At 36.9% G+C, this 21,070-nt stretch overlaps 3 protein-coding genes across 5 annotated transcripts; 2 read left to right on the top strand and 1 right to left on the bottom strand.

The window, feature by feature from the left end:
• The first annotated feature begins 55 nt into the window (after positions 1–55).
• LOC106136937 (eukaryotic translation initiation factor 2 subunit 3) lies at positions 56–10,200 on the top strand. Of its 3 annotated transcripts, XM_060945434.1 has the most exons (9): positions 87–323; positions 527–701; positions 6,253–6,489; positions 7,018–7,235; positions 7,432–7,617; positions 8,101–8,283; positions 8,509–8,646; positions 9,043–9,191; positions 10,065–10,200. In XM_060945434.1, exons 1-9 carry the CDS (start codon positions 264–266, stop codon positions 10,120–10,122), a joined length of 1,404 nt encoding a protein of 467 aa, XP_060801417.1. In that variant the 5' UTR covers positions 87–263; the 3' UTR covers positions 10,123–10,200. The 3 variants fall into 3 exon arrangements, with proteins under 3 accessions (XP_060801415.1, XP_060801417.1, XP_060801416.1); XM_060945432.1 differs by lacking the exons at positions 6,253–6,489; positions 7,018–7,235; positions 7,432–7,617; ... (2 more) ...; positions 9,043–9,191; positions 10,065–10,200 and adding an exon at positions 1,734–6,124 and having other exon boundaries at positions 56–145; positions 228–323; XM_060945433.1 differs by lacking the exons at positions 6,253–6,489; positions 7,018–7,235; positions 7,432–7,617; ... (2 more) ...; positions 9,043–9,191; positions 10,065–10,200 and adding an exon at positions 1,734–6,125 and having other exon boundaries at positions 93–149; positions 228–323.
• Positions 10,201–12,318: 2,118 nt separating this feature from the next.
• LOC106136990 (cullin-5) lies at positions 12,319–15,510 on the bottom strand. The gene is made up of 4 exons (XM_013337715.2): positions 15,336–15,510; positions 14,696–15,257; positions 12,644–14,274; positions 12,319–12,507 (listed from the first exon to the last, which is right to left on the bottom strand). Exons 1-4 carry the CDS (start codon positions 15,342–15,344, stop codon positions 12,370–12,372), a joined length of 2,340 nt encoding a protein of 779 aa, XP_013193169.1. The 5' UTR covers positions 15,345–15,510; the 3' UTR covers positions 12,319–12,369.
• A 78-nt stretch (positions 15,511–15,588) lies between these two features.
• On the top strand, positions 15,589–16,783 carry LOC106136999 (uncharacterized). The gene is made up of 3 exons (XM_013337727.2): positions 15,589–15,845; positions 16,000–16,427; positions 16,567–16,783. Exons 1-3 carry the CDS (start codon positions 15,760–15,762, stop codon positions 16,737–16,739), a joined length of 687 nt encoding a protein of 228 aa, XP_013193181.1. The 5' UTR covers positions 15,589–15,759; the 3' UTR covers positions 16,740–16,783.
• Positions 16,784–21,070: the final 4,287 nt, after the last annotated feature.

Below are 21,070 nucleotides of genomic sequence, written 5' to 3'. Positions count from 1 at the left end.
CTGTTGAGTCACTGTCAAAGAAGCTTTTATATCCATGTGCGCACTGACGTTCATGATTATATGTATTAATTTCATTGAAAAAAATACTTGTCAAACAAAACGTCAACGCGGCACGCCATCGAACGGAACACGATTGTGGAGTAACGTTGGTGAATTTAGAAATACTCATGAATAATAACTGTCCTATTCATTGGAAATAACAATAATTTGAAATATATCTTGTGCAGAAACACCATTCAAGAAGAAAGCATCAGTCAATCATTATGGCATCGAATGAAGGTCGTGTTCAATCAAACTTGCATCAGCAAGATCTAACCAAATTGGTAAGCACCTAAATCACCATTGTTACTATTTCGTCTAGGTATCCGATCTTATCTTTATAATATTTTTTGTGTTTTCTTAAGGAATTTTGCCACCCTTATAATTCTTTTGAGCAGATTCTACAAATAATCTGACCTAACCTAAACTATCAATGTACTCCTGTGTAAAAAACCTGTTTTTAAATTCATGTAATTCCTTATTTCAGGATGTCACAAAATTGTCAGCTCTTTCCCCAGAGGTCATATCGAGACAAGCCACTATTAACATTGGTACCATTGGTCATGTAGCCCATGGCAAGTCTACTGTAGTAAAGGCAATCTCTGGAGTCCAAACTGTGCGTTTCAAGAATGAACTTGAAAGAAACATCACCATAAAATTAGGTATGTATTACATTGGATTATAATCATCCAATTATAATAAGTACTGACAAATAATGCACAGCCTAAACCAGCCAGTAATGTACAGCCGAGATGTTATATTTTCCTTGTGGTTATATATCTTACATGATAATTATATATAATGATAATAGTTTTCAAGATATAAATTAGGTTGTAAGGAAAAAATCTACAGGCATAATACATAATACCAGCACTAGATCTAATTTATTTCCCCAAGGATTCATAAGGAAGGACACTAAAAAGGTTAAAAAATATATACAGTTTTGTGTAACAATATTTATAAGAAATCTAAAATCAATCATAGCAAACCTGCTGGTCAAACAGACTTGACTTAAGGTCCTATGTCCCCTAGCTGGGGCAGAGGGCATCCACAGTGCGTCGCCATCCCGCTTGGTCTTGAGCTTCGCGTTTTATTTCGCTAGGGTCAAACAGAATGTATCCAAAAATATGTTAGTAAAAATTTAACTGAATTGCAAACTTGTTGCGGTTTGGTTCTTGGCACCAATATAAAAAGAATAGGACCACTCCATCTCTTTCCCATGTATGTCGTAAAAGGCGACTATGATATAGACTTACTTATATACTTGGGATTCCTCTTTTAGGCAATGGGCTAGCAACATGCCACTATTTGAATCTCAATTCTAACATTCACCCAAATGACTGAATGTGGCTTATCAGCCTTTTTATGACTTTTGGCTCCATCTACCCCACAGGAGGATATAGACGTGATTATATGTTATGTTATGCAAACTTATACACTATTTTTTAATTTTGATATATTTTGCTATCTACTGCCTAGCAAATTTTTATGCCATAATTTCCCTTTCTGATGAAATCTCTAAATGAGTAACAAGTAGCTTATCTTGTCCGATATTTGTAATAATCACTCTTTAGCAATGTACCATGTGGTCAAGAATAATATATGTTATATAACTTCATAATAGAACTTGATGCAAAGAAATTATAAAACAAAAGTTAGATTTATTTTTAATACAAACACATGGTATGTTGCAGAGAGGCTGTCGGACTCGGTAGTGCGAATGTACCGCGATCGGGCTGATGAAAGATTTGAAAAAATGTTTTTTGAGAAAATTAGAAAATCAAAGAAGCGAAATTTAACATTGGATTCTGAAGATGAAAGTGAGATGCCTGCTGCAAAGAAATTGAAAAAAAGTAAAAAGCAAACAAAATCTGAGGAGTTTATTATTGAAAGAATTGTCAAATTTCAATATAAATTGGGAGAGGAATTATTTTTTGTAAAATGGAAAGGTTATCCTGAAAGTGAAAACACCTGGGAACCTACTGAGCACCTTCATAACTGCCCTGCAGTGTTAGAAGCATTTTTAGTGGACCAAGAGTTTAAGTACTGTGAAAAAATTGAAAAACTAAAAGAAGAAATTTCCTTCGGATGTCTCCTAAGTGAAGAATCTTTAATCGAAAGATTGAATGAAGTTGAGGAATCTGATATATCTAAATTAAAATCTTTGCTTTTGATAAAATTGTTGTCTATGCTTTTTCTTGCTGAAGAAGATGAGTTGTATGCTGTGGATCTAGTGCAGGATGCTAGGAATATATTGCAGATGTATATTTTAACAAGGAAAAGGTGTCGTCAGTTGATGGTCTTAAAACAGTGGCAAGATCATTTGAATCAAGTTGACAAAAGCCAAAAACTGACTGTCATTAATGATGCTGACTTAGCAGGACCTCCAGAAAACTTTACCTATATAAATTCTTCCATACCTGGTGTAGGTATTACAATACCAGATGAACCCCCTATTGGCTGTGAATGCACAGCTTGCAATTGTCGATCAAAAACTTGTTGTGGTAACCAAGGTGGTTTATTTGCATACAATGCAAAGAAAAGATTACGGGTTGCTTCTGGCACACCAATATATGAATGTAATAAAGCATGTAAATGCTCAAATGATTGCAATAACAGAGTTGTACAAGGAGGAAGAAATATCAAATTGAGCATCTTTCGCACATCAAATGGTTGTGGTTGGGGGGTGAGAACTGACCAACCTATAAAACAGGGGCAATTTTTATGCCAATATGTTGGAGAAGTAATTACTTTTGAGGAAGCTGAAAAACGGGGCAGAGAATATGATGCCCAAGGTTTAACTTACCTCTTCGATCTTGATTTTAATTCTGTTGAGAACCCGTATGTAGTTGATGCTGCCCACATGGGTAATGTATCCCATTTTATAAACCACTCCTGTGACCCTAATCTTGGTGTATGGGCAGTTTGGGCAGACTGCTTAGATCCTAATCTTCCAATGCTGGCTTTGTTTGCAACGCGTGACATTGAACCAGGTGAAGAAATATGTTTTGATTATTTACAAAAATCTTCTGAAAGCGATGACATTGAAACATCATCATCTATTCCAATGTCAAGCCAAGAGAGCAGTGCTGATGATGAGAGTTCAAGAGTTCCCAATGGCTCAGAAGGAGGCATGGCGGCTTCTCCAACTTCACCTGTAAAATCACGATTTGAAATACAACAGCAAAATATAGCTATGCTGAGAAATAGAACAGAATGCAAGTGTGGAGCAGCAAAGTGCAGGAAATATTTGTTCTAAATGTACTCACAGTGAATCAGAATATAATGCTTTTCTACATCTTCTACTTCAGCATATATTCGCCTAACTCTATCGAAGGTTTTTTTGACCGGTTATCCCGGCATGGTTTCCTACATAACATATGTTAGAACTTGACTACAATTCTACAATAAAAAGTTAGGTTTTAAGAATTTATTTCTTAAAAGAATACATGTATTCACTTATAGAGAAACAAACTAATTTTCGAGAAAGATACTAAGAAGTTTTTTTAATTTTGAACTTCTAAGATTTTTTTTTATTTTTTTTATTGAAGGACAATAAGTGGAACAAGTGAAAAATTGTATATCTATCTTATCTTTCTCAAATATCTCTCTACCTAAAATAATTCTACTATCATTGTAACAGCAAACAGAAAGTGTGGTAGTTAGGTATATTGAAATGACAGTGAATGTGGATGACATAATGAATGACAGCCTGCCTGCATGCCTTTCTTTTATGAGCAGTCGGAAGTTATTCAAAAAGACTACTCCAGCAGTGAATGTTGGTCTGAACCCTAATGAATGAGAGTGAAATTTGGGTTTGACACAAGAAGCATAAAAAAAATAAATGCAGGGGAAATAAAACTGTTAAGGGGTGTGACAGGTGTAGGAGTCAGGATAAAGATGTTATAAGGGAATGCTGTGATGTGGAAGAAGATGTCAAGGAAAAGAAAAGGTTATGCTTAAATGGCTTGGTCATGGGGAAACAAGCTAAATTAAAGTAGGTTACATTTCTTTCTCAGTGGGATTCCCACTTGCCACGATCCCTGCTTCACCCTTGCCTCTCCAATGAAGATAATCTGTGCTCACTGTAATTTTTCCATCTTTTCAAAGGCCAATGTTTTTGTTTTACCTACATTCAATTTCATTCCTTTCGTCTTCAACTACAGATTACTATCTCCTGTAAGTCCTTAAAGGTAAAATCTGATTTTCAGCATACAAAAGACATTTGGGGAGTAACTTATTCATCATTAATGTTAATGAATAAGTTACTCCCCATTATTATTAAATCCCCCTTCACACTCTAAAGCAGGTTAAGGAAAGCACATGCAAAAGTAGTGTAAATGGAATTTAGGATATTAAAGGCTTAACTGGATGAATGTATCTTGATCAAATCGGAATGTTCAAGTAAAAAGTCAGGTCAAGAGTACCCATACGCGACGTGATTGCATTACAGCGGCAAGCGGAAAGATGCACTCTCTGCCTAACGGTCTGAGAAAACGGTGTGATCAGAATTATTTATTTTAGTTATGTACATCAAGGAAAAATGTACAACTAGAACCTAAGTTCTAAGATTTTCTTTGATCTAAACTAAAGAAAATCTTTACTAGAGCACTACTTATTTCTAAAGAAATTTTCTTCTAGTAGGCCCTTTAATAATTAATAATATGTAATTATGTAGGTATCTTATTGTAGGAAATAATATGTTGTTTATAGGTGTTAAGATTTTATCTATACTTATATTATAAAGCTGAAGAGTTTGTTTGTTTGAAGCGCTTATCTCAGGAACTACTGGTTGAAATTTAAAAATTATTTTTGTGTTGAATAGACCATTTATCGAGAAAGGCTTAAGGCTATATAACATCACGCTGCAACTATTAGGAGCGAAGAAATAATGGAAAATGTTAAAAAAAACGGGGCAAATTATTGAGGGCTCAATGGTGCCCAAAATAAATATTCCACGCGGACGAAGTCACGGGCACAGCTAGTTACATAATATTTTCATTAGTGAAGAAATACTTCAAATTTTAATGTAAAAGGTTTTTTGATGTTATATATTTTCACAACATAACTATATATTTTTATGGAAGCTTTTTTTATTATTTTTCCCCTATTTGTTAAAGATCTGAACCAATAAATTGTGAGTTACTAATAGTACGGAGACTCAAAATTATTTAAGCATTATCATTTTCTGTTTTGAGCTTGGATATAATTATATGAGGTGCATTTTAGCTTCAAAATAAAATTAAGTTTCAAAAGTCTGTTTTATACCAGCATTATATTTTTTATTCAAAAAAGCAGCTAACAATTCTAATTATTTGAATGTACTGGTTATACTTACTATTTAATTTTTATTACAACAAAAAATATTGAACAAGAATTACTTAATGATGTCCCTAACGTTATTGAAGTAATATAGCAATACAATTCTACATTTTTAATATAAAAGGGTGCTCTTACTTGTGCCTTAATTGTTATACTTAATACATAGGTATTATTTAACACTATTGGTCGTAAAAATGTAATTAAATGTAATTTGCCAACAAAAAAATTTTATAGTATCAGTTTCTTTGAAGTCTCAAAATGGCTTCGCTTGGTACGAAAATTAATATTTTTAATTGATATTGGAATGCATATGGAATCACACTAGATAAGTGAGGTAGGACTTATTTTGGAATGGTTAAGGTAAATAAAACATAAGGCATGCAAAATGTTTTTATTATTCCATCTTTTCTTTATCTCTTTAACTAATGCCAAGTACAAATATTAAGGACTTTTCTTAGAATGCCTGAAATATGTTATCTTTCAAAATTAAAAATACCTTATTACTTTAAAAAACACTCCCTGGCTGCGTGGAAATCAATGAATAGGTCATCGGGCGTGGGCAGACTTATAGACAGGCATGAGAGAAAAGGGTATTACACTATCAATGACCTCTGTGTCTATGTTAGCGTGCAGGGAATGGATCGCTTACCGTCCCGTGCCCCCGATGTCCTTTTAAGACTTTTTGGACCATCTTGATATAAGTCTCCTTCAACGTTTTCTATTCCTTCCACATTGAGTTATCTGAATCAAACAAAAACTCGTTTTGAACGTTGCATCAATTTTGACCAATATACATATGTATATTGTTTGATGCCATTGACGATATAAATTTATGAATATGTTTTTTATATTATTGATGGGTATGATATCCATACGTAATTTGACTTCAAGGTTACGCGAACGCGAAAATCTACAAATGCGACAGCCCAAAATGTCCCCGGCCTACAAGTTACATATCAGGCGGTTCGTCCAAAGACGACAGTTTCCCTTGCCTGCGACCCTCGTGCACCGGCCGCTTCCAGCTCGTGAGGCACGTGAGCTTCGTGGACTGCCCCGGGCACGACATTCTCATGGCCACCATGTTGAACGGAGCTGCTGTCATGGACGCCGCGTTGTTGCTCATTGCTGGTAAGATTATTTTTAACACAGACCTGACCACGGCCGCGCGGTGCAAATTTTTTGATCTAGATAAACACGCCAACAAGGTTTAAAAAAAATGTAAACTAAAGTTATTTATAATTTTAATTATATTTATAATAAACCAACCTGACTCCTCATTATACCATCAGAAAGCGTCAAAAGGTACCTTGCCACACCCAGTTCAGGCTAAGCTTGCGCCGCCACTGCTTTGGGGAAAGAGGTACGCCCGTACCACGACCCTGCGGGTTTTTATACGAGGCGACCAGTTGGGACTTCTTGCAGGGGGAACCTATCCCATATTGCATTATGGTTTTACACCCAGTTGCCAGAATTTGCAGATTTCCTCGCGATGTTTGTTTCACGGTAAGAGCATCAGTTAAGTGATCACACAGAAAAGAGTCATTGGTACATAGGAGAATTTGAACATGTTCATCAGGCTTTTTAGTAGGGCTCTTTAGCCGTTAGACCAGCGGGCGCCCTTCTATACCTACATCTCATCCAATAATTAAATGGCAGGAAATGAATCGTGCCCGCAACCTCAGACAAGCGAGCATTTGGCCGCCATCGAGATCATGAAGCTAAAACACATAGTTATCCTCCAAAACAAGATCGACTTGGTCAAGGAGGGCCAGGCTAAGGAACAGCACGAGCAAATTGTCAAGTTCGTACAGGGCACAGTGGCAGAGGGAGCGCCTATCATCCCCATTTCTGCTCAACTAAAATATAACATTGAGGTAGGTTTACTCTGTTTCTTTCTTAATTATAAGTTTTTCATTAAACAGAAAGTCCTGCAGATTTGTACCTACTGAAAATAATGACTTGCGGGTGCAATGAAAAGGTTACATGCACGCTGATTTAAGGTTATAAAAATTATGTATTGTTTCAGTTCCAAATTAATTAAAATTCTTATATATATTTTTATATTTCCAGGTTTTATGCGAATACATAACCAAGAAAATACCGGTGCCGCTCAGAAACTTCACGTCGCCGCCTCGCATGATAGTGATCCGTTCATTCGACGTGAACAAGCCGGGCTGCGAGGTCGATGACCTCCGAGGCGGAGTCGCCGGCGGCTCCATCCTACAGGGCGTGCTCACTGTTGGCATGGAGATTGAAGTGAGTCCTTGCTATTACTTTCTATAGAACATCTTGAAAGTATCTTCGTCATCATGTGTACTGCATCGCTCGTTCGACGTGAAAAAGCAGGCTTCGAGATCGATTAGCTCTAATCGCTGGGGTCTCCATCCTGCAAGGCGTGCTTAATGTTGGTATAAGTGTTTGTCCCAACTGGTTCTTTTCCCAAACAGATGATTAGTCAAATCAACTTAAAAACTTGCCATTCTTTTTTGAGCCATAGGCTAGTAACCTCTTCCTATCTCTGATCTCCAATTAAGCCATTTAGTTAAACGTAGCTTTTGACCGCGTGACTTCATTGACTTTAACTTTAACCTGTGGCTTCTACTGGACATAGGTTACCATAAAATCTGTATTCTTTTGGTGGTGGCGCTAAAGCTGCGGCTAAAAGCTAACTTTGTAATAAAACCAAGAATTAATATAGACTTTGTTATAAATATATTTAAGCAATATATCTGTATACAGGTGCGTCCCGGCCTAGTGAGCAAGGACGCAGACGGCAAGCTCACCTGCAGACCAATCTTCTCAAGGATCGTGTCGTTATTCGCCGAACAAAATGAACTGCAATACGCGGTGCCCGGCGGCCTCATCGGAGTCGGAACTAAAATCGAGCCCACGCTGTGCCGCGCCGATCGTCTCGTGGGACAGGTGCAGCATAACAATTTTTTTAAATTACGCCGATGTACCAGCGAAGAAGTAAAATTTTTATATGGTGCGATAATATTTGAGCGATTTAGCCTATCCGAGTGCGCCATTTGACCCCGCGAACGGAACTGTCTGCTATTGTATTTTGTTGGGATTTTAAGCTTAATGTTTTTGTAGTAAAGTCGTTATTGGGTTTTAATTCTTCTGTTATATCCTATATGTTTTCAGGTGCTAGGAGCGGTAGGAGCTTTGCCAGGAATATTCGTGAAGCTTGAAGTGTCTTACTACCTGCTAAAACGTCTTCTTGGTGTCCGTACAGAGGGCGATAAGAAAGCCGCCAAAGTGCAGAAACTGACTAGAAATGAGGTATGTACCATTCGCTTTTTGTCTACCGCGCTAATAAAATTTGTAGATTGAAAAACGTAAAAATAAGTGCATGGTAATCCCACAAAGTTGGTTTGGTGTAAGGCAAACAGGCGATTGTGAAAATATTTTCGCAACCCTCAGCAGTCTATAAAGTTTGCTGAGGGAGCAATAAAAAATACGCGATGATATTCTATATATAGCTTTGAGTATTCCCAGTTGTTATCGCTTAGCAAGCGCATGTTCACGAAATATGTCATTTCCGCTTAAAACAGGTTTTGCCTTCCTCAAATCGGGAACACGAGATGAGCGATATAATAAGTTATAGATATTTTTGTAAACCACATGTTTCGTCAGTTGAATAAAATCTGAAATAAGCATAACAAATATTTCACACAGGTTCTTTTAGTCAATATCGGCTCTCTGAGTACTGGCGGCCGAGTGAGCGCGACCAAAGCTGACTTGGCCAAAATAGCACTCACCAACCCCGTGTGTACAGAAATCGGTGAAAAAGTAGCCCTAAGCAGAAGAGTTGAGAACCATTGGCGGTAAGTTACTATCCAAAGCTTCGTTACAATCGAAATTTGCTGCACTGAAAGAAGCCTATATTTTTTAACTCTGTTCAAATTTTCATCATAATTGTTCCCAAAAGTTTTTCAGTTATTTATTTGTTACAAACAAATAATCTTTTAATAAGTTTGTTTTATTGATGAGTTGCCGACCTCTGCAGCCTAATGTATAACCAGTCACAGTTACCACGCCAACTAGCAATATCGTAAAATAAAATACGAAGGAATCGAACCGAACCTAAAATATTACAAATTGGGCATGGGTGGGCTAAGGCGGTTACTCCATGGTACTTGTATTGTGATTCTAGTCATTTTATCTATTACTAATTAACTTATTTAAAATCCTTTATTTTTTAATTCAGATGTAGAACCCTTTGTAAATTGTCACGAATAAGAGAGCTTCGTAATTACACATCAGCGTAATATGTAAACTGCGACTTCATCTGGTTATGTACTGCAAATACCTTTTATCAGACTAAAAAAGCGAGATGCACAGATTCAAATCCCAGCATGACCAAAATTCAATCACGCTTTTAAGTCTAAACAAATTTCAAAGGTACCCAATATCTTGTAGTGGTTCTTTATTACTTCTTATCAGAGGGTTGAGAAAAGCTTTTACTCTGATTCAATATTTATCAACCGCCTTAAAAAAAATGGTTCTCACCTGTATGTATGTATGTTTGTCCGCAATTATCTCGCGTTTCACTGAACCGATTTTGATGCGGTTTTCAGTAAAGTATTCAGAACACTTAGGTTTTAGAAATTTAACAGACTTCAAAAAAGGAGGATATCGATAAGAGGCGGTTCTCGTTTTACAAAATTGTTAAAAAAAAAATATTATTTCTTTTTCAGATTGATCGGCTGGGGTCAGATTCAAGGAGGAGAAACAATAGATCCTGTGTCAAATTAAGCGCCATCTTTTTAAATTTTATACATACACATTATGTAATTTAACGATTATGTATTTAATTAAAGTAAATATTATAAACTCAGATTTTAATTTTTTCTCAACCGTTATATAACTCAACCTATAATACGCCCCGGCTTCTCACGGGTCGGGTCGCTTGTTTATTGAATGTCTTTATACCTATATTCGTTAACAGAATTAATTTTTTACATTTTTACTTATTTTTTGACAAAGTCCTATAGGGAGAAGCGCTCGCTTCGACGCGTTATAGCGCAACGGCGATGTCTTTACTTTTTTAACCTACCATATCTTCAAAAATATTTAAATTAGGGTAAGGTTGCTTAAATCGTACCACCGCCTAAGCCGTACCCCGGTAATTTCTCACTTGATACACAAAAAATGCACCATCTGATGACATTTATCTGAACTATTTAGTGAGGCAAACAAATTCAAACAAGTGGAACGCTGCTCGGCTTCGTGAAACGAAGATATTTAAAAAGTAAGTATTTTATACGTATTGCATTACAATTTTTGGCACATTTATAAGCTATTTATGGCAGGATAGCGATAGTTAATTTATTTCTTTGACAATGTCTATTTAGAGTGCGTATCTAGCAATAGTTTAAGCATACTCAAACATGAGATATTCATAGGTTATGTTAGTTGTTTTAATTTGAAATTCAGAAGTCCCCTCTGCTTAAGTCGTACCTGTGCTAAATTCCTTAGTCGTACCGGTACGACTTAGGTATAAAGAAAATTATTTAACAATTAATTTATTTTTTTATCAGGTTATAAATACTACATAGCATGAAAAAGATAAAATACAATACTTGGAAGCAAGAGGATATGGACCAGGCTCAATAATAGAAGCCAAGGAAAATATAAAGAAGAAGAAGAAGCCTGTACTAGATATAGAAAAAAATCAAAATTGAAAAAGGAATTAATAAAAGTATTAAAAGAAGAAATAAAGAAAAACAAAAAAATAAAAGCTAAAGCATCATGGTTATGCCAACTTTGTAAAGAAGATCGCGAAGAAAACATGATCCAGTGCATAAAATGTAAAGTCTGGATACATGACCTATGCGCTGGTGTAGAAAGTAGTACCTACCATTAAAAAATATATTTGTGATATCTGTGTTAGTAAGTAGATTCGATATTATAACTTCTTGATAACCAAAACATGTTTCAAGTGATCTCTTGTTATTCAGTATTATTTCTATATAGTTTATTATGACTTCATTGAAGTCTATTTTCTAAGTACGACTTAGGCTATAGGTGGTACGAGTTAGGAACTGAGGCGCCTTAGTCGTACCGAAAGCAGGTTTGTTATAATTGTTAATTTAACTATTTTGATGAAAGATTTGTTAGTGTCTATAAACGTTGATGGAAAGGCAACTAAATAAAGATTCGACAGATGTAAGAAGTTGTGTTTAATTTCAATTGTAGTAATTATTAGAGTAACATTTCCTTAGGGGGTACGACTTAAGCAACCTTACCCTACATGCTGTAATAGGTATTATTCCATATTAAATGCAACATATATTTAAGGTACTTAATTAAGCCGTTATACCTCGTAAAAAGTAAAAGATAGAAATTGATTAAGAGATAAACATAAACCGTTGTGGACTTTTTCGTAGACCTTTCTAAGATATACAATTTTAGTACATTATTTTGATCTATCTCGTAGAGTTCAGCCAGCGTTTGCAATGTAAGCGCAAAAAATGTGTTTATTTGCGACTTCACATTGGAAATCTTAAAATTATCATTCGTTCTCTAATATAATAAGCATGTTATTATACATATAAACCCCTTCCTCTTGAATCACTCTATCTATTAAAAAAACGCATCAAAATCTGTTGTGTAGGTTTAAAGAAGCATACAGACAAAGACGCGGGAAGCGACTTTGCTTTATACTATGTAGGGATTATTTAATCGATTGAATATTTTCCTTTTATCAAAAATGAATTCATGAGGGTATTCATAACTGTTCCAATTATTTTAAATTTCATCTCATCTAACGTAAAAAATTAAAAGTTCTTTTTAATTTTACACCTCTACTCTTTCGGTTGATCGGTAGAAAATGCCTGCTATTTGCATGTTTCTCTAATGAAATTAAATAAATAAAAATACAGGCTTGGCATTTTATATGAAATTAAAATATCAAACAAATATAAGGTAATTTAATAAGAAAGCCAATACTTAATGAGTAAATAATTTATTGATTTTGTTTATTGATGATTGGTGAGGATTTTAGGCCATATATATAAAAGTGTTGATGTCTTCATCATCTCGTCGCATATACTTGTGTTCTATGAGCCATTCTAATTGCTCCTTTATCATCTTCTTGGAGGGTAGGAACATGTTCTTCAATATTTCGATTAGCTCGCTCTGAAAACAAATACATATTACTAATTATAAACTATTTTTAATATACATATGTAACATTGTATGTGGTAGCAATCTGCCTTAAATAACTGTATTAACCTAAATTACTGTTTGATTAAGTGAGTGATTACTAACATACCTGCAATGCTGTGTTACTGATGCGTTTCCTCATTTTTAATATCTTTATGATAGCTTCCTGAGTCCTCAATATACGAAGCTGAACAATGGAATGATTATCCTCTAACTGTGATCTCTCTGTGCTTAGTTGAAGTCGGCCAATCAAGTTGATCTTGCCTCGTCTTTGTGGTTTACCAGTCTTGACAAGTGCAAATTCCTGATTCACCCAAAAGGTTGTGTTTTCTGCAAAATCTTTAGGATTCTGAACAGCTGGATCATAACAAAGCAACTGCCTTTTAAGTTTTGGGAATGCCACTAAAGACCACAAAGTCCGTCTTAATTCAGGGTCAGGCAATTCAGTTGCGAGTCTCAAGTTTTCATAACTTATTTTCTCCAAAGGTCGTTGATTCCAAGCAAAAAGAACAGCCATTTGGAAAGTAGTAACATCCAAGTCAAATCTTCCTACAGAATTTGCAAATGTAATTGTGCCATTACTCATATGATGATACCATTGTAATTTTCGACCAGAATGCTTCTTTTTATAAAACTCTTCAACTTCTGGTATGTAGTCCTCTAACTCTAAAGGAAGACTTACAGTTACTCTTTCAGAACCTCGTGCCCAAGCCCCAGCATTCAGTATCTTTATATTGATAGCATCATGACGAGTTGTTTCACCTCTAAATTGAGTGTTGAGATCTTCACTGACTTTAATATCTTGGAACATACGAGCCAATTTATTGACATAATCTGCAGGCATTCCTACTTCTCGCAACCACTCAACCATGTCTTCCTCCTTTTCAGAATCAGCACTAGAGTCTAATATCAATCTCCTTGTCAAGTGGGCCTTATGATACCTCATAAATACATCCTTATTTTCAATATATTTCAATACAAGCAAAACATCTCTAAGTCTTAATTCTATTTGCTCTGTGGTTAAACGTTTACTTAATGGTGTCTTTCGTAACAACATATCACAATAATTAGCAAGAAGTTCAGGACACTTGCTTTCTGGAGCTGTACCTTTGCTGCCACGTAAAAGTGCGGATGAGGGTAATTCCAACTTAAAAACAGTTGTGTCATTTACAACACACTTGTATGCCTTATCTCTAGCTGTTAAAAATCTGGGATCATCTATAAAAGCATCTTTGACTAAAGTACTGAATCTCTTAAATAAATCTAATAAGCGTTCAACATATTTTTCTGAGTCTGTTGTAATAATATCAGCTGAAGCCACCATATCCGCTAACCCAGCTGAAACTATATGCGCTTCTAAGTCTCTAAGAATTGGTGTTACTCCTTCAGGAATTCTGTCTAACAAGCGAAACATAAGCTGCAATTTTTCGGTCTCTCCAGCTTTAATTAGTGGTGCGCTTTCTGCTAATAATGTTGGCAAATGTTCTCCTATCAACACTTTTTCACAACACTGTGTAAGTGCAGCCACACTGCCACTGCCAGGCTCAAGATAACGGTGAGCTCGCGCTTCCTCTTCCTTTAACCTTTGGTCAGCATATTTCATATAAGACTGCACTCCATTTGCTAACAAATGCTCATTAGCTTTAAGTTTATAAAACTCTTCTGTTGCTTGCATATAGGCTGCTTCAAAATTATCTCTATATATTTGCAATTTATCAATAGAATTGGAGCAGAGGTTAACTGAAACAATAAGGAAATAAAATTTGAGTTAAAAAATGATATACTTTTCATGTAAAGAATGATAAAATGTACTATCTGCCTATCCCTTTAATAAAAAGGTATGATTTAATATTTGTAGTCTACCTAATAATAACTATATCAAATAATTAAGACAAAAATGCTACAATGCTGGTCTAGTAGTGGAGAAAAACTTCAGTGAGTGCTTAGTCTTCTCTTCCCAAACTACATGGGTCAAAGTCAACAAGAAAAGTCTAATACACTTTAAATTCTTTTTAAGGCGAATCCCATTGCTGATTGTAGTTTTCTTAGACTGTTGGCTCTGTCCACCACATAAGGGACAAGATGTTAAAGGACATATATATACAAGATATAAAAATTTCCGAGAAAACACATATAGACAAAGTAATAAGTAAATCAATACCATACGACTCCCTCACTCCAATCACAAGCTGAGAGTCAAAAGATTCTCCATTGCGCTCTGCCTGTACCAGCTTCATTGCAGAATCCTGGAGTCTCTGTTTGATATCCATAAATATACTCTGATTCCAAGAATCCAGCATCAACTTGCGTACCAAACTATCCTCTATATTATTATTATTGTTCTTTTTCTGTGAATTTGAAGTGTTGGAGCTGGTCACTTTGCTTATATTATTTATGGAATTTTCTAACTGGCGAAACGGTGTGGGGAGATAGTTGCATTGGGTAAAAAACTTGCCCCATTCAGCAATATATGCTTTCAGAAGGGCTTGATCCTCCCTCTGAGCTAAAACGCGTGCTTGTGCTTGTTTTATGTACATCATTATATCCTGCTGTAAAGCATCGCGCAATTTGTAAGGACCTCTTTCGTCCCAAAGACATACAGAGTGAACTGCAACGAACAAATCTTGCCATTCTACTTGCGTTACCGGCTCCTGTTTCAACAATTTCAGAACTATTGGTCGCATCGATGGCCATTTATCCTCAAACGTGACTTGTCCTTTATCCTGAAACAAGGTTATAATATGATATTATGTTATTATAATTTTGATCTGGTATTATTCATTATTTTATTACATTTCTACCTTCAACATGACTATCTACAGAAATTTCGTAAAATTAACACGAATACACTTTATTTTCAAATTGTCTCCCTTGACTTGACTCTTTATACTTTTTTATTTTTTTTATAGTGTTGTAGCTGCTGTATTACAGCAGTTTGATCAAGCTTATTGCCAAAATACTATGACACAGTTTGTAGGTACCAGGTAAGAACGCTGATACTGACAATACTTTTTGTTACACCGGCTATGTATTGTGTTGTGACAAAATTGTGTTTATCAAGTTGGCTCTCATTGTTTGGCACAAATGTCAATAAAATGACAAACAAGACAACACTAAAATAGCCAAAGGATTTATGATGTCAAAAACCATAAACTCAGATGACTTGATATTTTTGAAAATCATATCGATACTGAGGAAAAATTTAATTCATTTCAAATCAAAAATATGGCTTCTTTTGGGGAAATAGTTGAACCTACAAGTAGAACGACTTGGGAAGATTGGGACGACATTACACCGGAACATTTGACAGAGTAGGTACCAATTAAATTACAATTTTTTTACAAACATTTTATTTAATTACCTACCTACATACATAAAAATCACGCCTCTTTCCCGGAGGGGTAGGCAGAGACTAATTACAAATAATTTATATTTTATTATGTTCAAAATATCGTTTTATTACAGATTAATATTGCAGAAAAGTGTCGACACACTGACGAACGTGGAATCTTTTATTGTTCTTGAAGGAAAATATTTATCAGAAATTACATCTGTACAATCTCAACACGAATTGGAAATGATAAATACAATAAACGAAGTAAATTTACACATTTATAGAGAAAAATCTCTGAATGCTTACCTGTGTGTCGTTAAGGATTACAATTTATTACAAAGTAGTGAAATTGTTGAGCTTCTCAGGCCTTTCATTGTTGCTAGTAAAAACGTTATAGCTATACAGACAAAGCCACTTGCAGAGTATCAATCATCTGATATTTCTAACACAGACTGCATTATAAGAGCTGTCTTCACAAGCAATGTAGCCTCAAAATCATTGAATTTTGATTACCCGAGATTAGAGCAACCAAATATAATCACTGGATTAAGTGCAGGAGGTAATTTTTGTCTTTAATATCTTGCACATACTTATCAAGTGAAGAGTAAAAATAATCAACACTGTGGAAACATTTATTGTAGCAACCTGTCAGTTAAATTTATTCCCTTTTAAATTGAGTTTATTTATTGTCTTTTCAGTTATTTGTTTATCAGAGTTCTTGAACCTTCCTGGGGTAGCAGTTATCTGTTACTTGGAATGTACAGAGGAGTTCCAGAATGATGGAATGCAGAACTTATTGAAAAAATTAAACTTGATTCACAACTCCATACCAAGAGCCCACAACATTCTCAATTCTAATTTGTATATTTGAATCGATGAAAAATAAAATACTATTTTTGTATTTTTTCTTTTTGATATTTGAGCTTTTAACTTCTGTGAAGAAAACACGTATATGTATTATATTAAAATTTTATTCAACATCCATACACATATAACACAATATGATATTGGGAAAACACCAACATTAGCCATTAAGCATTAAACATTGATGAAAACCCTAAATAAGAAATGATTTAAAATACTTATTAGTCTGAAAATTAAAACTTATATGAAACTTACAATGAGTTCATACAAATAAACACAGCCTATAGAATCGCAGACCAGTTTAAGACTTTGAAAGATAAATTTATTATTATATCATAACATATCATAAACTTTAAATCTCAGTGACCCATTTACAAACAATAAAAATATTTTAACAAATGCTTTATTACATTGGACTTTTAGTAAGGTTCCAATTGCGAAATCTTAAGACTAGAGATGAAAATTACCAGGAATATTTCCTAACGTAAGGTAACTTTCCCGAAAACTTCCAAAGTTGCCGGCAGTTTTGGAAGTTTTGAAATAATATTTTTTTACTTACGACAGCAATATTCCAATGCAAGGGACATGCCTTTACACGATTAATTATGTTATTTTATACATATCATTATATTTAACAAGCAGTAATAAACTACAAAATAGGAAAGCGAGCTCTCGCTCTGTGACAAATGAAGGAACCGGGATCACGCTTACACGACAGTGAGTGTACTACAGTAAAATTACAACGTTATTTATCAATAAAATATAAAATCTATAGTATGAGGTAGTGTTGTAGATGATAAAAGTCACTTTGTTGATAAAAGGTTTATTTGGTACACTACACAGAATATATATATAAAAACTATTGTAATGAGAACAAGGGTTGAGTTCTTTAAAATTAATTAGCCCTGACTAAGGTATTTAACAAAACAGTGTTAGGAGAGACGCGCACGCGGTGACTTACCAAAAGAGAAGAAAGGAAAGAAAGGGCGGAAGAGAGTCATAAACATGGCGGACGGACGCGGTGGGAACTCGTAGTGGTGGCGCGTGCGTCGTGGCCTATGATTGGACGGCGATGTCAGGGTCGATAACTATTGGATTAGTCACGATATCGCCGTGGCGCGCATGCGCGATTCGCTCGTACCGGGTATTTGGCGCTACGGTTTGCTATATACTCCCCCTCAAGTCCTGGAGAACGCCCACGCTCCTGGACTGGTACCTCTTTAACCGTAGCCGGACGACCACGTCTCCTTTTCGGAACTAACGGTTTAGGCAGAGAGTCACTATTACTGCGATAGCGCGTAAGATCCTGGGAGTGGTATTTACCAATAATGACGTCAGGATTTTCAGTACTAGCGATAGTGAAAGTGGTTGGACTAAGTTTTTCAAAAATTTTATATGGTCCGTCGCGGCGTGGGAAGAATTTGGACGTAAGGTTTTGTGAGCCTTTGCTCAACAGGTGAGATTTTAGTAAAACAAGATCACCTACCTCAAAATTCTCTGATGGTCGGCGAGATGCATCAGCATATTGTTTGGTTTTGTCCTGTTGGGATTCCACGCGTTCACGAATCGCTGACAACGAACTGATAAATTTCCTAAGGTAAGGCGTTATTTGTGGGACAAAATTACCTTTGTCTAAAATTGTGCGGAGGTCATGCATGACCTCGGTGGGAGACCTCATTTCTCTGGCAAATGTGAGGTATGCCGGCGTTTGTCCAGTGGTTCGACATTTTGCACCGTTCATGGCAAACCTGATTAAAGGTAACTTTTTGGGCCAGGAGGTATGGTCTTCTTCGACGAGATGAGCCAGCATTGCCTTCAAATCGCGGTTTTTACGCTCCGCAGGATTAGACTCCGGGTGGTAAAGAGGAACAAAATTTTGTTTAATATGGAGCACTGTCATGCACTGTCGCATGACAGCGGAAACAAATTGTACTCCGTTGTCTGAAATGATCCTGCGAGGTAGTCCGAATCTCAGAAAATATTCCTCGATGAGGATTTTCGCACACGCTTCGGCTGTCGCATCTTTTAAAGCATACAACTCGGTCCATCGAGTTGCTGTGTCTTCTACTAGTAGGATCCATCGCTCCCCCTGGTCTCCTTCCGGTAAAGGGCCGAACAAGTCAATAGCCAACACTTCGTTACGTTGGTTCATAACGGGAGTTTGAAGTAAACCAGGTGGCTTGGAGTTATTAGCTTTGTAGCGTTGACAGTGGATGCAGGCTTTGACATAATCGGTGATTATTCTCCGCATACCTGTGAAATAATACAACTGAGCTACTTTTTGATAGGTTCTATCAATACCTTGATGACCAGCTGTTGGGGAGTCATGTAACTCCTTCAAAATATCTGCAACTTGACTGGCCGGAATGACTAGTTGAGGGGATTCAGTGTCAGAGTCTGGATTAAAACGGTACAAGACTCCCTGATCCATTAGATAGCCTCTATCTAGCCATCGTTGTGCTGCGACGTCATCCGTTCCCTCGAGCTCCTTGATAACCTTTTCCAATTCAGGGTCCGCAGTCTGTTCTTGGCGGAGCTGGCTGGGTGATTTAGCAGGCAGATCACAGATAACAGAGCAAAGACCACAGTCCGTGCGAGATTTCTCAGAACATATCGGCCTACTCAGGGTGTCTGCCACAACATTTGCCTTACCTGGAGTATATTGGAATTTGATGTCAAAGGATTGGAGCTTTAGGGCCCAACGAACTAACCTACCGGCTGGCGATTTCAAAGACAGCAGCCAGCGGAGAGGTTGATGATCGCTGCCGATTATAACTGGTTGGCCGTCTAGGTAAGGTCGAAATCGCTCTACCGCCCACACTACGGCGAGTGCCTCTCGTTCAGTAGTGGAGTAATTCCGCTCCGCAGCGTTAAGGAGACGGCTAGCGTACTCGATCGGCCTTTCCTGATTGTTATCGCCCTGTAATAAAACCGCACCTAAAGCGTAGTTACTTGCGTCTGTACGCAGAATAAAGGGACGACTGAAATCGGCTTGAACCAGTATTGGAGCTGTAGTCAATAGACGCTTAAGCTCATTAAATGCCTGTGTCTGTTCTATGCCCCATGACCAGGCTTGGCTTTTCCTAGTTAGACGTGTCAAAGGTTCGGCGACTTTAGAAAAGTTCGGAATGAACTTTCTGAACCATGAGCATGTTTGCAAGAAAGTTCGCAAGTGTTTTAACGTACCTGGTTCTTTCATTTCAAGGACGGCACTCACTTTAGCAGGGTCTGTGGATACGCCTTCTTGCGTTATTACGTGCCCTAGGTATTTGACGCTATCTCTAGCGAAAAAGCACTTGTCCCTGTTAACGTGGAGGTTGAATTCGGCGAGCCGCTTGAAAACTGCATCTAGATCCTGTAGATGGCGTTGGTAACCTTGAGAAATGACGAGCAAATCATCTAAATATGCAAGAACAGTTACGTCTTTAAGAGCAGAGCAGGAACGAAGACGATCGATGAGACGCTGGAACGTAGCTGGCGCGTTACGAAGGCCAAAGGGCATCCTTTTAAACCTGTAGGTTCCCAACGGGCAGACAAAAGCTGTTTTGTCTCTGTCAGCCTCGCGTACACTTACCTGCCAGTACGATGAGCGCAGGTCCAGTGTGCTCATGTAGCAGTCTCGTTTTGTACTCTGAAGCAATTCATCAATGCGTGGCATTGGGTATGTGTCAGCTTTGGTAACTGCATTCAAACGCCTGTAATCGACGCAGAAGCGAATACCACCATTGGACTTCGGCACCATTAGCGCCGGTGAACACCAAGCTGATTCACACTCTTCGATGATGTCGTCTTGCAACATCTTATCTATTTCATTTTTCATCAACTCTTTCTTAGCGGGGTTGAGACGGTAAGGCGGTACGGCTATTGGTGGGTGCTCACCTGTATCAATGCGATGTTCTGCATGTGGTGTGGGGCCTCCCCCTACTTTAAACACGTGAGTGTACCTGGCGATGACGCCAGCAAGCGCTTGTCGCTCGGCAGGCGTAAGCTGAGTACCTTCATCAGCTCTTAAAATTTCTGCTGAAGCACAGGACACACTACGCGAGATAGGTTCGAAGCACAGTTTATATTGGACCTCACCATTAGTACTGAAGAACCATACGCCCTTATAAAAATCTATAACTACGCCGGCGGCGGTAATAAAATCGATACCTAACAATGTTTCATTATTAGTTGATTCGGGAAAAATTATAAAAGGCATGGTGATAATTTTCGTTTCTAAGTGCACATCAATAGTGGTGGTGAGTACATCCATGGAGCGCACTACGCCGTCGGCAAGCTTTATTTCACGCGACGACGAGTGGAGGCGATGTCCCTGACTTAGAAGGAGAGTATATA

This window comes from Amyelois transitella, chromosome 8 (genome assembly GCF_032362555.1).
Source record: "Amyelois transitella isolate CPQ chromosome 8, ilAmyTran1.1, whole genome shotgun sequence".
Classification (NCBI taxonomy): Eukaryota; Metazoa; Arthropoda; class Insecta; order Lepidoptera; family Pyralidae; genus Amyelois; species Amyelois transitella.
Note: the sequence above shows the minus strand (reverse complement) of the source record. Positions and strands in the feature narration are given on the sequence as shown.

What these genes read in the sequence shown, in the direction of transcription:
- LOC106136990 (XM_013337715.2), bottom strand. An exon ending in TGGAGTGAGGGAGTCGTATG is followed by an intron (nt 14,275 to 14,695) that starts GTATTGATTTAC and finishes TTATTGTTTCAG; the next exon opens with TTAACCTCTGCTCCAATTCT. An exon ending in TCAGTAACACAGCATTGCAG is followed by an intron (nt 12,508 to 12,643) that starts GTATGTTAGTAA and finishes ATTTGTTTTCAG; the next exon opens with AGCGAGCTAATCGAAATATT.
- LOC106136937 (XM_060945433.1), top strand. Translation starts at nt 264, where the DNA reads ATGGCATCGAATGAAGGTCGTGTTCAATCAAACTTGCATCAGCAAGAT. An exon ending in AGCAAGATCTAACCAAATTG is followed by an intron (nt 324 to 526) that starts GTAAGCACCTAA and finishes TCCTTATTTCAG; the next exon opens with GATGTCACAAAATTGTCAGC. An exon ending in AAACATCACCATAAAATTAG is followed by an intron (nt 702 to 1,733) that starts GTATGTATTACA and finishes GGTATGTTGCAG; the next exon opens with AGAGGCTGTCGGACTCGGTA.
- LOC106136999 (XM_013337727.2), top strand. Translation starts at nt 15,760, where the DNA reads ATGGCTTCTTTTGGGGAAATAGTTGAACCTACAAGTAGAACGACTTGG. An exon ending in ACACCGGAACATTTGACAGA is followed by an intron (nt 15,846 to 15,999) that starts GTAGGTACCAAT and finishes GTTTTATTACAG; the next exon opens with ATTAATATTGCAGAAAAGTG. An exon ending in CACTGGATTAAGTGCAGGAG is followed by an intron (nt 16,428 to 16,566) that starts GTAATTTTTGTC and finishes TTGTCTTTTCAG; the next exon opens with TTATTTGTTTATCAGAGTTC.